Source organism: Patiria miniata, unplaced genomic scaffold, assembly GCF_015706575.1.
Source record: "Patiria miniata isolate m_02_andy unplaced genomic scaffold, ASM1570657v1 HiC_scaffold_16, whole genome shotgun sequence".
Lineage (NCBI taxonomy): Eukaryota > Metazoa > Echinodermata > Asteroidea > Valvatida > Asterinidae > Patiria > Patiria miniata.
In genome coordinates this window covers 2,454,379-2,471,219 of record NW_024037054.1, presented here as the reverse complement: position 1 = coordinate 2,471,219, position 16,841 = coordinate 2,454,379, and the positions used below count along the sequence as shown (strand labels likewise).

General features: G+C 42.3%; 2 protein-coding genes across 2 annotated transcripts in view; both read right to left on the bottom strand.

The window, feature by feature from the left end:
* LOC119723184 (helicase with zinc finger domain 2-like) overlaps positions 1 to 5,000 on the bottom strand; it is a 44,972-nt gene extending 39,972 nt beyond the window's left edge. Inside the window, exon 1 of the mRNA XM_038193743.1 lies at positions 4,816 to 5,000. The gene's annotated coding sequence lies outside the window, so the exon portion shown is untranslated. The remainder of the gene's footprint in view (positions 1 to 4,815) is intronic.
* A 1,236-nt stretch (positions 5,001 to 6,236) lies between these two features.
* The window catches only part of LOC119722658 (helicase with zinc finger domain 2-like), a 34,807-nt gene continuing 24,202 nt past the window's right edge, over positions 6,237 to 16,841 (bottom strand). Inside the window, 11 exon segments of the mRNA XM_038192891.1 lie at positions 6,237 to 7,752; positions 8,434 to 8,601; positions 8,956 to 9,112; positions 9,815 to 10,039; positions 10,207 to 10,309; positions 10,716 to 10,960; positions 11,269 to 11,558; positions 11,748 to 11,885; positions 12,433 to 12,582; positions 12,859 to 12,950; positions 13,081 to 16,757. Of these exon segments, the coding sequence (XP_038048819.1) occupies positions 7,646 to 7,752; positions 8,434 to 8,601; positions 8,956 to 9,112; positions 9,815 to 10,039; positions 10,207 to 10,309; positions 10,716 to 10,960; positions 11,269 to 11,558; positions 11,748 to 11,885; positions 12,433 to 12,582; positions 12,859 to 12,950; positions 13,081 to 16,757 (5,352 nt within the window). The 3' untranslated portion in view covers positions 6,237 to 7,645.

The following is a 16,841-nucleotide window of genomic DNA, read 5'->3' as shown; positions in this document are numbered from 1 at the left end:
TTGCTGACATGTACTGAAACAAGTTGAAGTATGTGATTGGTATATGATTAACAATATTTTGGATAAGGATTTATGACCTGATACAAATTTTCAAAAAGGCACCCATTTACTGTTATATAGTTACCAGTCTTAATCACTTAATGATGGTAATATCACATGGGTGAGCGGGTCGCCAAGCAGGCAGTCAGACGAATTATGCGCTAATCTAAGCAATACCTAATAACAAAAGTGCACCGAAAATCAATCGGATCGGCCCTGAAGATGTCAAGTTCCTCCATTCGCACAGTAGAGTAGAGATTTGGAGAACTCTATGAGTGCGTTCGATTACTTCCCCCAGCTTACTCGCGCCTGGCTCCTCGCGTGATGACAGACATGCGCAGTGGAGCTAAATAAACGCGATCGGGTAAAGTTTCGTGTAAGAGCTGGACAGTTGAACTTTGACATGACCAGTGGCGTAGCCACGGGGAGGGGGGAGTGGGGGGGGGGCGACAGCCATGAAACCTTGTCGCCCCCCCCCAGTCGCCCCCCCCCCCCCCTCACTGAGATTTTGAGTTTCTAAAAAAATTATCATTGATCTACATGACGCCCCCCCCCCCCATGAAATGTTCCAGGCCCCCCCCCCCCCCCAGCGCCCCCCCCCCCCGACTAAAAAATTCCTGGCTACGCCACTGGACATGACACTGTCTAGAGCTAGGTCTAGGTCCGCACCCATTGAAAATACGCGGGGACGCGCTGACACTAGATGTAGCCGTAGCTCTGGAAGCCCGTTTTGGACACGGCCTGAGTGAGGCCCCATATTGATCTATAATGGAGATCAATGGGTGTCCATATTGATCTCCATTAGTCGCTCACCGGACGTCACGTTGGCAGCCATGTTTATTACATGGCCTATCATGGAATACTTACCCAAGTAACCGGCTCGGCGCCAGTCGGTTACTTGGGCCAGGCTCGAATAAGAGCGAGAATTAAGTCACGTGAGAGAGCGCTCTGGCGCTTGCAGGAGTAAACGCGGCGGAAGTAATCGAACGCACTCTATGTAAACCAAAATTACCCGATGATGAAAGCATTGCAGCATGCAAACGCTTTTCAAATATCCTCCAGTCTGCTGATCTTTTTATTAATGTGGATTCTTCTCATCCCAAAAAATCCCCGCATGAGAAATTGCATGTTGCGTATATGCATTGTTCGACAAGTCATGACATGTCTGCAGGTCAGGTTCAGAGAAATACGACCACGATTGTGAAACAGCGCGATCGTAGTACTTGAACCCTATCAGGTGTTAGTAATAGATCGTGGAAGCGATATTTTACGAGAATACAGCCATACAACGTGTGTTACGGCACCGGCTGATAATACTGGCGCTGCTGACACGTATCTTCCTCTTCTTTCTACCGAATTGGCCTTTAAAATGCTACATCTTCCAAACACTTTGGCGGATTTCAGTCAAATTTGGACAGGATCTTCATCGACAGGCAGTCACTTCTCTTTTGGGGGGGAGGTGGGGGAAGTCACGTTGTGGTCATTTGTGGTCATTTCTTTAATACTGAAAATGACAAAATGCTTCTTCAAAAGTTTTCACAAGACTAAAGCCGAACTTGGTAAGGGCCAAATAAAAACTTTAAGCGTCCACACCAGTTTCCTTTTTGGAGGCCGCCTCTTTTTTCTTTTTTTTAACCGAAAAAAATGGAAATTTTAAACAGTTCATCATTTTGACCTCTTTGTCTGTTGCATTTAGCCCGTGTAAAACTATATATGCAAAAGTATAATGTTTAAAACTACCCCATCGATCGAGTCACTGGTGTAGTGTCATGTATACTTCATTGGATTACAAATCCGATGGTGCGAGTTCGATACCCCCATTGGATGCTTTTTGTAGTTTGGAGGATTTAGACGAGTCGGTGTTTGGTCAGTACAAGACAAGCTTACGTATAGGCATATAGTGACTGCTGCTGGTCCTACGGAGCCTGTCGGTCCTCTTTGCACCTGACTGACTGACTGACTGACGTACTGACCCACTCATTGGATGTCACTGTCACTTGACTTACGTTTGTCTGGAAGAAGCTTTACGAGGGCTTGCCTACTCATGCATGTAATGCAGCAGTAAAGTCTCCGTGCGTATGACAAAAGTTGATTTTTTTCTGTTCATTTCCATCAAGTTTACGAACTTGTTAGCCATTCCAAACCAATTGATTCGAATTGTGTGTGCTCTGGGACCAGCTTCACAAGGCTAATCTAATTTTTTTGTATTTACCGAAATTGACATCCACTTTGCAGATCGAGTCATAGGAATCCATAATAATTCAGAATTCATAAAAAAAAATTCATTTTGCACATTTATTAATTTTGATCCTAATTCCCTCTTTCTCTTCCTCTTCCTCACGTAGTGGACATCGACAAGTTGTTTCCTGTCTTGGAAAACAACAGAGAGTGACGTATCCGGGGGGTTCTACAAGTCTCCCCTGAGCGCCAGCACATGCAACCGCTTCAAAACGGAGTAATACTTTCCCCGCGTTTTACCATTTTCCCAGAAAAACTACCCATTTTCATGGCCCCTCCCCCAGACTCAAAACCTGCATACGCCGATACGCTACCGACAACAGACATGCACCTCACTTGTGGAAAGGTAAATATTTTGGGTTGAGCCCAATGGCTCAGAAAGTTGTGCAATCCTGCTTAGTGAACCACTCTTTTCGGTGACTGTTTCTCACGTGCCAACATGGTGAATCAATGTTTTGGGACAGAAAGAAACATGCACATGCAGACATACATGCAGGCCCCCTATTGTGCAACACTGCAGTGTCTGGTAACACTGTACTTGGTAATGGTGCAATACTTTTTCGTAAAATACTTGCGAGCATGTAATACAAGGTTAACGAACTATTTCTGGCCTTAGCGGAAGTGCGTTTAAAGGGGTTCTCACGTCTTGTAGTTTTTTTAATGAAATACTTTTTTGTTCGCACAGCTCATGTTTTCATATTTTTTTCATATTGCATTAGTATTTTATGTTTTCATATTTTTGAAAATTATATTACGCAGTGGAATACAATAATGTGTACATAAAAATAATCCTTTGATTTTCTAGGATATATTTACATTGACCAGTTAATGTTCGCCGATTACTAAATTCTTCTTTGATTGGATTCTTCGGGTGAATTTTGTTTAGTTAGGACAAACGCTCTACCAAAACCGTGGGTCTAGTTCTGGAAAAGGTGAAAGGGAAAATAGAACATTTGCAAACATCAAAAAACGAAATGATCAAATTATCACGAAATACCTTACTGAATTGTTAGGGACTGACAGTCTAAAGCATCCTTTAAAATCGTGGCTCCTGGTGTGCTGACATTTTCCAGAAAACCTGTATTTTTCCAACGCTGGTCAGCCGACAAGCGTTGGAGAAAACTGGCTTTTTTCAAAAAAAATTCTGAATTTTTCATATTTAGTTACTCCGACTTTTCTTTGCAATTGATTACGCACCTCTGAAGGGGTACAAGCCTGCTAGACTGATTCATTCTCTGACCTTACAATTCCCCAAAGTGTATTAATTGCTCCGTTTCATCTTAAGTGGGGTCGGGGAACCAGACTACAAAACATGATAGGTTTTCTGGGTTTTTCCAGCATCTACAAGCCCAAAACGTGAGACAAGTCAGTTTACCAATATTTTCTATAACATATATTAATCCTCCAAATCCACCTATTTCTGAAAATTGAAGCAAAAGCAAATGTTGTACATTCCCTTTAAGCAGCAACAGCTGGGCTTCAGTGACTCGGGGATATTATGTGGGGTCTATGACACTAGTTCTATTGAAAGCGTCAACTGTTTTTATAATAATTACACAGAACACGTGGATCAGTGAAATATGAACGCTGGTCGGCCAACCAGAATTTTTCATAATTAGTTTTTCCGCAGTTTCATTGCAATTGATTATACACACCTGTACAAGCCTGCCGGACTGATTCTCTGACCTGACAATTCTCCAAAGTCGACAAACTGCACCGTTTCATCTTCAGTGGGGTCAGGGAACCAAACTACATGAACAAGATGTTTTTCTTGGTTTTTCCAGCATCTTCAAGCCCAAAACGTGAAACGAGTCAGTTTAACAATATTTGCTATAACATACTAATCCTCCAAATCCATTTATTTCTGAAAATTGCAGCAAAAGCAATTGCTGTACATTCCCTTTATAGCAAATACTGCTATACTGACTGGTTTCACGTTTTGGGCTTGAAGATGCTGGAAAAACGAAGAAAACCAATCATTTTCATAGTCTGGTTCCCAGACCCCACTTAAGATGAAACGGAGAAACGTAAAGACTTTGGGGAATTGTAAGGTCAAAGAATCACTCTAGCAGGTTAGTACCCCTTCACAGGTGTGTAATCTATTGCAAAGAAAATGCGGAATAACTATATGAAAAAATAGGAGCAGCTTTTGAATAAAAGCCAGTTTTTTTTCCAACGCTGGTCGGCCGACCAGCGTTGGAAAAATACAGTTTTTCTTGAAAATGTCAGCACACCAGGAGCCACGATTTTATAGGATGCTTTAGACTGTCAATCCCTGACAATTCAGTAAGGCATTTCGTGATAATTTGATCGTTTTTAGATTTTTTTTTATTTGATCGTTTTTTGATTTTTCGTTTTTTGATGTTTGCAAATGTTGTATCTTCCCTTTAATGGTAAAGCAACACAAAAACAACAGCAGTCTATCCTTATTTTGAAAGAAATCCATAATGAGTCTAAAATAAACCTGTATGAATGAGTAGTAACGGGCACCCTAGTGTTGATGAAAAATGAGAAAACAAATAATTAGATATATAATACCGTCCATTAGTCTTTCAGGGCCCATGCCTTTGAAGAGCTGACAGTCTTGTCACCAACTACCAGGTTGACAGTTCCAGAGCGAAAGTTGATTTTGACGTATGTCGTCAACCCTTCCTGTTGCGAAGTTTTATATTCCGGCCTGGTTTAAGTTTTAAGTTGTGGGCTTTCCTGATTTTCTTGGGCCACTAGTGTGTGACGACCTTCATGTACTTCATTGAAGGTGGGTTGGATCTTGCAGATGTAAGAACCAGTTCTTTATCGTTCCAAGAGTTGAAGGCGACAAGAAAACTAGCTGCTAGCTCCCTTGTATTTTCAGGAGTATTACGTCTCGGGAGAGGATGGGTAAATAAATCCCCCCCCCCCCCAGCTAAGCATATGCCGATCTGTGACGTAAGCAATGCACAATGCATGCGATCGGAACAAAAACTGAGATCGAGTGTCCGGTCATGGGCCTTTGTGCAAGTTGTGAAACCAGGGCTTTGTGCCTGTCGTCATATTATCCCAGAAGCCCTGTCTTGGGCTTTTAATATTCAAACTAGGGGACAACTTTTGCTCATCATTATGAACGATTTGATCATGCTCATGCATGGAGCGAACGACCCGTGATATTAAACTGGAATCTACAGCTTCGATATAGGGGTACAATATATTTTCCGGGGGGGGGGGGGCGCAAAGCGCTTACCGGCCCGAAAGAGAAAAACAAAACCTAGGATGGGTGAGTGTGTGTATGTGTGGCCGGGGGGGGGGGGGGTGGGGGTAAGAGACGGGCATCATTTGATGCTTGGGGTGCTTTTGAAAATGTGTTCATGTAAATTATGTTGTGTACAAAGCAGCGGGCCCCTTTCCAGAAGTTTCAATTATTCAAAAATACAAAAAAAATAACGCTTATAGTATCGGTTTAAACTAACTTCTTTTCTGCGATACATTTTATACTTCATTCTTTTTAATCCCCCCCCCCCGCCTTTTTTATTCCAAGGGAGACAAGTAAACCCCTCGCCATGTCTCTGCCGAAAAAGTCTGGATGAACTTGATCGTCACAATATAAATCAAAAGGGTGGGGCACATACACAGTGGCGTCACCAGACTTTTCAGTCTGGGGGGGCACAGGGGGGCACCAGCATTTGATGGGGGGGGGGGGGCACTTAGGTGGATACGGATCGCCGTCCTGGGGGAGGGGTCTAAGGGGAGGGGGTGCCCCCCTACGTACGCCACTGCACATACAAGACTGCCTTTGTTTGCCTCTGCCTCTGTCTTGGTCCCAATGTAATGAGGTATGTGCTTGAAAACTAAACAATCTAGTTGCAGATCAGTCCATATTTCAATGTTAAAAAAATCAGGGGTGGTTTTCTACAAGTGGCAGTGGAGCCAAGGATTCGGAGGCAGTCCGGCATCTGATTACCGACCTAGGCTATACACATTGATTGCCAACAAGTTTCTTTTATTTCAAGTTAAAGCATTTATAACAAAGCTCTGATTACGGATATTGTTTGGTCGATATACATTCATGCTCTAAATTGTAGCTTCAAATTAACAATAATTCTGTGTAGCACGAGCATGACGGATCTTTACTATGGCATCTGAGCTTATTTACTGTTAATAAGCACAGTCCCTTTTTCTTCACAATGTATATTCTGGGTCATATTTATATGGCAAACGTTTAGAAATGTGAGCACAGTCGTAACTTTAGATGAACAGACCATTAAAAATTCATCTTTTAGGGCAGTTCTTTTCCATTGTTCTTAATATTTGTGCCTGCACAAAAACTCCTCCAAATAACTCATTGTTTTGGCAATAAAATATTTTAGTAAATCTAACTGTGATAATTCTGTCACTCAAGGTTGATATAGCAGTTTCGTATATTAAGCTCTAAAGAATAAGGTTTATATTTTTTTCCTTCTACTATTCGTAATACATGTATTTCATTTCTAAATACGTTATATACTTCCGTGAATAATACGTGAGAGTAATACGTGAAAATATACATCAAAGTTACAAAACTGTCATCTGGAATGCATGGTATCATTTTAAATCAAATAGTTCTTTGATTTAAGCAAAAAAATGTTCTTTGATTCTCAGCAAAAATATATTGAGGTTTTACTGCAGCAACAAATTTTCCAACAGGATTTTAATTTTCCAACAAACTTTTGTTTGAAATGTGATTATCACGATGTCCGGAGATATGAGTAGTAAAGTTTAGTCCCGGCCTTAACAAAATTGCATAGGCCTATACCACCCCTGTTCTTGGATAGAGATGGTGTAATCTTGTAACTGAAACAAACAATGAAACCGACAATGGATACAATACCATCACCTGAAGTATATATATATTATTTTGATAGTATTAATTAATTTGTACACATGATGTAATAGTAATACAAATATTTGTACGACTTTGTAATAGAAAACGTAGTAAATGTGCCTTGTTCACACTTTCTTGAAACAATGACAATTTCATTCGATTGACCTTTAGTTTAGCAGGCCTATTTTTGAGATCAATATATTACATCTGTTTTATTTGATGTTTATTTAATAACACAAGAGACTGTTAATTATGGAAAGCATTGATGCATATTATTAAGGAATTAGCATAAAACAGATATCATTAATAACTACAACTGAATAATCACAACTCGTCAATTAGCGAGTTGTATTGAATTGATTTCAATTTACACAATACTATAACTGAGATTATATTTCAGTTCATTTAATAATGGGCTACCTCAGCTCTAACCTTGCCCACTAAGATGGATTCACTTGACGTCTAGCCACACTTTTAGATTCATCTTATACTTCTCGATCAACTAGCAAGAAAGTGCTGTCACAGTCTTTACTAGTAATGTTTTAGGAAGTTCTCGGCATAAACCACAGCTTCCTTGTGGTGGTAATGGGTCAGCAGCTTCTCCCATGTTTTGTCAACGGTCAGGAGAAATTCGTTTCCTGAAAAAAAAAATAATAACACCCTGTGATAGGAGGAGTAAGTATAAAGAATGGTTTCTATATAGGGAGGCATTCCCATAGACTTGTGCACAAAAAAACCAACGGAATCCCTTCATAAAAACTTGCCCCTCCCCAAATTGTTCAATTCTACCATTCACGAAGGAATCGTAAAGTTCTCGACCATACAATTTTCCCTCTAGAAATGGTAGTTAAATCATTAAGAAGATATTCAAATGTCCCCCTAATGACCAGTGTTTCCCTAATGTCAGACATACTGAAAGTGTCTCCATAAGTTACTCTAAACAATGTTCAATAGTTTGAGATGAGAATATAGATGATTTGGTAGTACATGTATTACCGGGGAGCGAGTTACGAAATGTTTCAACAAAGAAATCTCACAGTATGGCACTTTGCATCAATCTTTAAAAACGTGCAAAAAAAACCTGGCGAAAATGAGAATTTCGGTTAGAATTAAACGCACAAATTGAAACTCTCTTTAAAAAAATCGGATTTGTTGATGAGCACGGGGATCGCAACTTAAAGGTGCATTGCCTTTCAATTATGTCATAGCTCACTGTCTAAAGACGTGGCAGTAAACAGCCGTCCTGTTAATATGCGACATCATTTTTTGAGCGAGACTGCTAGGAAAATGATGAACGCACACATGAATTTATCACTCACCAAGTATAATCAAACCCATTCGGGACCGCGTGAGGGCGACATTGGTTTGATTCTCGTCACAGATGAAGCCCAGGTTGCGTTTCTTCCATGAAGCTGATGGTTTCTCATCAATCTCCACCTTCGGCAGTGATCTGACGGTGGACAAGATCACGTAATCCCATTCTCTACCTGATAAAGTGAGCAAGTACACGTATTGAACAGAAGATCATTGCCAAAACGGATCTTTTTTTCGTATAAAAAAATAGGTGTTCATGTTGACGCCGGCAAGATCTCGATTGCTCAGTAGGTCATTGAGGTAAAAAGGTCACCTTCTCTCGTCTACCTCAAGCCCCACAAGTTGACATCAATTCTATTTGAGCTCCCTGTCATGACTGCAATGGCCTTCGTCTCGTCGTATTCTTGGCAATGGAGACTTGGACGACAGGATTCTTAAAGTTACTATTCACCATAATCGGACTACCGATATTTATATTACTAATATATTAACTGTCTCGCAATTCGTTAGTTATAATCTTAGCCTACCTTGACTTGTGATGACTGTGCTGACTGCAATGTTTCCCAGGCCGGTGTCTGCCAGCTCCTTCTCGATCAGCGCCCTCTGAAGGCGGTATTGGGTCAAGACAACCAGCCTGTCTTGTTTGACACCCAGACGATTCACCATTACTGACGCTATGCGGATCTATCAACGAAGTATATCGTACAGACTACAGTAAGAACAGTATTTCATCGATAGTACCACCTTTACGGTTTTGAATGCCAAATAGGCATATTTCTTTGAGGTCTCAAATGCATTTTTCGGAACAGGTGATAGATACATCGTTTCAACAGTGTGCATGACCAACGTTCATCTTAGAATAAGCTAAGCTAACTTCCCTTACCACGCTACATTATAAAGGAATATCGTAATACAATGAAGACAACATCCAAACTGGGCTAATCACAGAATGTACGAAACCAATCTAGAGTATCCCAAACGCCTACGTTTGCATTCATTTTTTTTTTGTAAAACACGTTTTTTGAAAATTGCTTATGATCCATGAAGACATATTACAGATAAATATAAAGAGATAGATTACCAGTCAAATTCAAAAGTGACAGTTAGTCAGTGAGGGACTTAACAAGTTCAAATCACAAGTGTCGGTGAGTGAGAAAGGTAACCAGTCTAACCCACAAGCGACAGTCAGTCAGTGAGTGATTTAGGCAAGTCTAATTCACAATGACAATCGGTCAGTCATCAGTCAATCGGTCAGTAAGTCAGTAAGTCAGGTAGTTTGTACAAAGAGTACTACAGGCTTGCCCCTGGGACCAGTAGACACAACGCTTATCTTAGCAGTCAAAGGCAAATCATTTCATCAAATGTTAAACCATGGGTATAGCTCACCACATGCTGGACCTCCTTGGGATTTGCCCGAGACTGTTCATTGCCTTCCCCAGTCCGTACACTCTGGACCTCTTCAACCCCGACGTGATGGCAGAAGACCAGCGGGTGATTCTGGCCACCCGGCCATATCATCCCAAGACGTGGCTCTCTTTTCTTCACAGTCTCGGCTGTTTTCAGCTTACCACTGTAAAAAGTCTCGGAGGGGAACGCACAGATGGACTCGTGCTATGGAGAAAATATTGTGTTATGCAAGAGCAAGGTAAGAAGGGGCAAGTTTTAATACCTTTTTAATTAAACCTTGTAAGTTGTAGGTAGACCTAAAAGACCTAGGACTTGAAGGAGAAATATGTTTCTGTCCAAATGTGAGGGTCACTGTACAAATTTGAACTCACCATGCGATACTGAATGGTCAGCATAGTGGCTTCCTCTTCGTATTTCTCTAGCAGTGATATCTCCATACCGAGCTCAACAGCAGTCCTTTCCTGGATGATGGGTCTGCAACCAAAGCCGTGATACAATAATTATCTCTACGCCTTTGTGGTAAAATATTTATCAATTCCATTTTTTCTGTAAAGGTTTTCCCATTTCCAACCACGATCCACTTTGGCTAGAAAACTGTCACTTACGCATACTGTCCTCCTGACACTTATTGCAACTTTTTTTTAATAATGGCTTCGACCGATGGATTCAGGATCGCAAATCAAAAGGGAAAATCTCTACCAAACTACCAGACTAATACTTATTTCCCATGACCACTAATTTGCATTCTGCATCTCCACTCTGATGATTACAGGATAAATGTAATCAACGTTTAGTAGGCCAATAAAATAGAAGAGCTGGTCGTTGTAATCCAGATGGAAATGTGATGTTTTTTGGTTTGTTGCACCACCTCATGACTCACCTCAGTTGTTTGTGGTCCCCAATCAGAACAACCTGTCGTGGGGAATGCCTTACTTTCTTGAGGACGGCGCTGGGTTGCTCTACCTTCTTGACGGTACCCACCAGTGGTATCAGGGTTTCTGGTTCGTTGCACATCCCAGCCTCGTCAATTATGCACTGGATCACATTCACACATTTTTGAATGCGTCCGCTGCCACCCTCGTTGCATGTGCAAAGAACCACTTTGCAGTTTTTCAACTCTTCTTCCTATGAATAACACAACCGAACCATTTTTACTGGCGCTAATACCTTATCGCACTTAATTCAACGTACCACATCACCTTTTTACATCACGGAGTTATAAGCTGCCCAATATCACACCTTATGCGCAGTAAACCTCACAACACCAAACCTGCTCATCTCAATGCAAAATATACATCACCCCAAATTTCACCACTGGGTACAACTGATGAACACGAGAGCAACAGTGATGGGCACTTTTATCTGGCTTGTTACAAATTGAGGTTTACGAGAGTGAAATGAAAAATGTGTGATTTTCATTGCTCAAATCTAACCTCGGCCGCTTGAACTGTCCTTCTGTACTGCAGCAGTTCAGAGAAACTGATCTTGTAGTGCGGTGTCTGGAATATCCGGTCATAGTTTCGGATGATTGGGCTGTACGAGTTTGATTTCTGCCTGATGAGATGATGCAATGAGATGTGCCGCAGATCAGGGTCCATCTTGGCTTCTTGAGCATTCCCAATCTTACTGGATCCGTAAGTGTGTCCGGAAACTGGAAAGTCCTGCTGTTCCACCAAGTGGTTGTACACTCGGACGGCCGGTATCCCAAGTCTTAGGATATAGTCTGAATTACGAAGGATAGAAATGGTAAAGAAATCTACGTCACTGTGGCATGACCTTATAGCTGCAGAAGGAAAACCTATGGAAAGATGTGTAAAAATTGCAGAAGAGGGCAATATAAGTGACGTGATAGTTCCGTCTTGTGATAGCATACAGTTTCCCAAATGAACAGTTCAATTTTTCATTAACTTACGGGCAACAACATCGACGGATTTGTTGGATGGTCCACAGTAGAGGACTTGCGGTGGTCCCCTGCCCGAATTAGGTAGCTGCTTGTTCACTTCCGTGAAGAAAAAGGTCAGATGGGCACCAGTTATTGTCTTGCCCGTGCCTGCAAAAAAGAACAGGTGAAAAACAAAGAGTAAGACCGCTTCAAGAAAGACAGGACGAACTTAAAAGTAAGATAACTTGACTTAATAGCAGATGTCCCCTAAGATCATAAAAAAACGGAAGATTGGTCCATCCCAAATGATACATTAAAGCACTTGGATAAAGCACAGAAAAAAATCACTGTGCAAATCGTGATAGCAAATCCTGCAATTTTTTTACTTGAACCATCTTTTGAGCACTCACAAATACATTCACATAATATTAAAACCTCGTACTCGACAAGGTTAACTGTCCAACTGAATTACAATATTTAAACAAAAGTTTCCTCGACATCAACATTATACACAATATATGGCGAAGGAACGTTAGGAACACAATTTCATCAGGGAAGCTGAACCCGAGCAAGCACATCACTGTCTTTCGTTGTCATACCCCGTCGGATCACTTACCAACCACTAGATTGATGAACCAACCACTAGATTGAGGTGCCTTTTTTGTATTCAGCACGATTAAAACATGGTGGGTGATATGGGCTATATCCTCCATACCTGGTGGGCCTTGGATAATGGTGAATTGCTGCTGTAGAGCGAGTCTCAGTGCAGCTTGTTGAGGTCCATTCGGAACGGGGAATGGCGAACCTCGGATTTCAAACGACCTGATCTGTCCACCAAGCTCCAACAGCCTCTTCATCACGATATCTATACAATTTATGAAATGAATTGGAGAATAAGGATCACCCTCTCATGAGGCCATTAGAAAATTACGACTTTCAGGAAAAAATCTCATACTTTCCCAAGAGAATTAGTCAATACATTTAGTTTGTACTTTGATCTAATGGTAATATTTTGGAATGAGTATTGTTTTCCTGGTTTGGTATTCCTTTGAGAACATGTTTTCAATGAGTTGGTACCAAATCTGTGCTAAGTGATACATAAACACAGGTGATAAATGCAAACATGTGATATTATACATACCTATGTCGTCAACCTTCGGTGTCTTATGAAGACATATGTCCTTGGTCAATTTTTCTGCTGTATCCAAATTCTTCATTGCAGATTCAAGACGTCTGTAAGCATATTAATATGTTTTAACTTTGACTTCATTTTGACTCATTTTACAGTGATGTCTTACACATGTAATTATGATAATGTAATCTTTCATATGGGTTCAAATTGAATTTGAATGCGTGCACTTACCTATCTGAACTGGACTTCGGTATTATCTCGATGGTGCCTGCGGGGATCTTCTTAGACCCAAGCAAGACGTCTGGAAATGGTGCCGATCGTTGATTCATCAAAACTTGGACGATCAGCTTCCAGTCGTCAGTCCAGATCTTGATGTCCTCAATTTCAGAAATGACAACGTGGGCAACGAAGGTGGTTTTATCTGTGTCTGCTGTGAATGATGAACTGGAAGTAGATGTGCTGCCAAGCTCCAGGATGCTGTGCTTCGTCTTGGGATCCAGGGGTACATCCCTGTAGCGGATGCACAGATAATCCCCGGTGCGTAGTCTTACATTGCGGTGGTGACAGACCATTTTCATAAGTTCGAATGTCCCACTGAACTTCACTGGCTGATCGTCATGTTCCTGGGAGCATTTCCACTTTATGTCTACGCCATGAAGTACACTCGCCTCATCACTAAGAACAGCATCGTAGGCTGAGATCATGTTTAGAATTGGTAACCACACTGCCTGATATTTAGAAATGCTCTTTATCCTGGCAGGAGGACGGTGTGTCGCTACCCGAGAGAAGCATTCTATGGCATTCGCACGGTGTTCGGTGCACAGATTCAGATTTGGCGTGAGGCAAAACAGCTGAAGGCTGGGCATCAAAACTCCCATTTGAATGGTAGCATTCAGCTGAACCTGCACCACGTCACCTCGTTCAAAGTTACGCTTGAAGTTGACGAAGGGTAAGGGCCTCTGTGCGTCTGACGTTTCGCAGGTTACTTCCTCGATGATGTTGTGTTTTCGTCTCCGTCTCCTCTCTTGTTTCTTTTGTTCTCTGGTAGGTTGTTGGATGCTGTCAGCATCATTCACGGCCTTACTGATCATGTACATGTTTTGGGCTTGAACCCCGTTCAGGATTTCCTGCCAATCTTCGGTTGAAACCCTTACCACAGCTGTCTCAGTGTACAGTGTGCATACAGTTTCCCGTGAATGAGATGAAACAGCAATTTGCCTCGCCATTGTACCCGGACTGTGCAACTCATAGACTCGTTCCTTCCACTGCAGCTCCATTCTCATGTTGTCTTCGCTGATTTCCGGCCTGCTGATCGGTTTTAGAAGATTGAGTGGGGACCTTGACGGAAGGAATCCTTTGTAGGGATACAACAGATCCAAATTAGAGTCAGAAATCTCACTCACGAAAGCCGCAAACGACCGAGGGCCTTCCCTGAGCCTCAGTGCATGTTGCAAGGCAAGGGCCTTCCTTTCAAATGCACGGGAATTGGAGTGTTGGTAGTTACAGTGATGAGCTACTGCCCCAATTTCGACATCGGTGTACGGTCTCTCCGACTGATGAAGAGTACCTCGAGCCTTCTCGTCATTTATTGCAGCAATCAGCATGCGATGTACGACGAGGTCAAAGTACCTACGAATCGGTGAGGTGAAGTGAGTGTAGGCTGACATGTTCAGCGAGTGATGACCTCTCCTAGATCTGTCTGGATGTTCTCCAGTGCTGATATAGCTAGTACGCTCTTGGATACGGAAGTAATTCGTTTTTGCCGCGGCCAGTTGTGGGTGATTTTCGTCACTGGTGATCAAGTCGGTGATCCTTGTAATTTGGTCGTGCGCTCCATCACTAGCAGTAGCCGTTCGCAGTTGGTTCCACTTTTCCTTTAATACTCTCATCTCACTTGGACCCTGACTGTTGTCTAACCCATCGACTGGTAAATTCTTAGATTGCAGATCCAAACTGTTAGTGACGTCTTTGCCGTGTTTGACCAACCAATCGTTGACATTTTCAGTACTTGGAGGAAGCTGTTTCCTCAGTGGAGTGCAGTCGGGATATACCTTCACAAGATAAATGGCCACGGCCTGATTGGCAAGGAGCATCATTTCTTCTACCAAAGAATGCGCCAGTGGATGTTGCACCTCATCTTCTTCAGCATCATGCGAGAAAGCAAACCGACCAACTCCCAGCCGAATTTTTCTTCTGGCATTAGCCAAATTACTAAGAGCGTAGATCTTTCCCTCTACAGTGCCAAGGCTCGTTACCTCGTTGCTGGTGGAGCTGCTGATGATATTCTCGACATCGTTGTACGTCAGCCGCCTGCGAGAACGAACCACGGACCGCATGAGCTTTACCTCACCCACAACTGAGCCATCCTGATCTAGCATTGCTAAGATGGTAATTGCAAGTCTATCTTGATCTGGAAGTAAACTGCACAGCCCATTGCTGATCCTTTCAGGTAGCATGTTGACAGGCTTGTCTAAAGGGGGGTAGAAGGATGTTGCCCTGCTCTTGGCCACTTGATCTACCGCTGTGTCTTTAGAGACGAAGTAGGATACATCTGAGATGTGAATTCCAACTTGGTAGTTGTCTCCTACCAATTCTACACTCAAAGCATCATCAAGGTCCTGACTTTCTGGTGGGTCAATGGTAAAGGCCATTTGCTTCCGAGCGTCATACCGCGCCTTGATTTCTTGTTCAGGAATGGTCCAATCAGATGGAAACTGCTTGTTGACCTTCTCAATGACACTAGGCCTCCAATTATCCCTTACACCATGCATAAGCTTTAGGATACGAAGCCCTTTCTCTCTGTCATCTCCAATCGGAAGCTCTTCTGTCACAGCGCCAAGCGGGTAAGGAAGAGCAGCAAGCCATTTCTGGTATCGGACAATAAAAAGCTTGTCTTTCCGATCCTTCCTTGACACCTGTACATTTTGAACAAATGGCATGTAATCATCTGAACCCTTGAACTGGTAAATAGACACGGAACTGAAGTCAGGTGACGCATACTTGTGACTTTTCATTCCACTCTTCTCTTGGTTGTGAGACCATACATACAACTTGGGGAGCGTGCGATCAATTGGAACCATCAAATTATTCATGTGCTCATCAAGCCTACAAACAATCTCAGTCATCAGTGCAGATCTAGCAGCCCTCTTGCATATGCAGATGACTTTCCCGTAGCATTTTTTCTTCTCATTCTCTGCAACCTCCGATTCATCGATGTCGTCGAATATTTCCACTATAACCTCGTCTAGGTTCAGAGCTCTTCCACGTCTCCTCTTACTTGTGATTGAAATCCTCCCAGCAAGACCCTCATCCAGGGGAACTGCATACGTGCGCCCCGATTCCTCGCAATGAAAGGAGCAGATCTTATACTTGTCTGGTTGTTCCTTCACTCGTTCATACGCCTGCTTCCGTGCCCTCTCATCATGCTCGTCATTCTTCAAGCCCATGTCGAAGTCGAACTCATCCACTTTATTTTTACCACGCACTCGTTTCGACTCGTCTTCATAACTGAATTCCAGAATGATGCGATCGTTTTTTTCTACCATCCTGTACTTATGAGATTTCCTTCTTGATTTAGCATGACCCTTTCTTTGGCTGTAGGCATCATGATCATCAACCACCTCTGGAATTGCACCAGTGTCCTCCAACATGCTCTGATCTTCATTGATCTGCCTTTGTAGCTCCCGGATGATACCATCTGGGACTGTGTCGTCGTCCTCTGGTAGCCAAGAATCAATCTCGGATGAAGCTGGAGCTTCTGGTACAAGTGGTGGTTCGTCATCAGCTTCATTCACGGTTGGAGGAGTTGTGCTGGTCCATGATTCTGCAGGTTTGAAGACGGCGGCACAAGGGTTCAAACGCTGCTTCGATGCTTCCATTTCGTGCTGAATTTCTGCAACTGTGGTTCCCTGCATTTTTGAATAAAAAAGAAGAGAGATATTAATATATTTTTTTTCTGAAATAAAAATAAAATTCGAGGTGTTTGTCGCCAA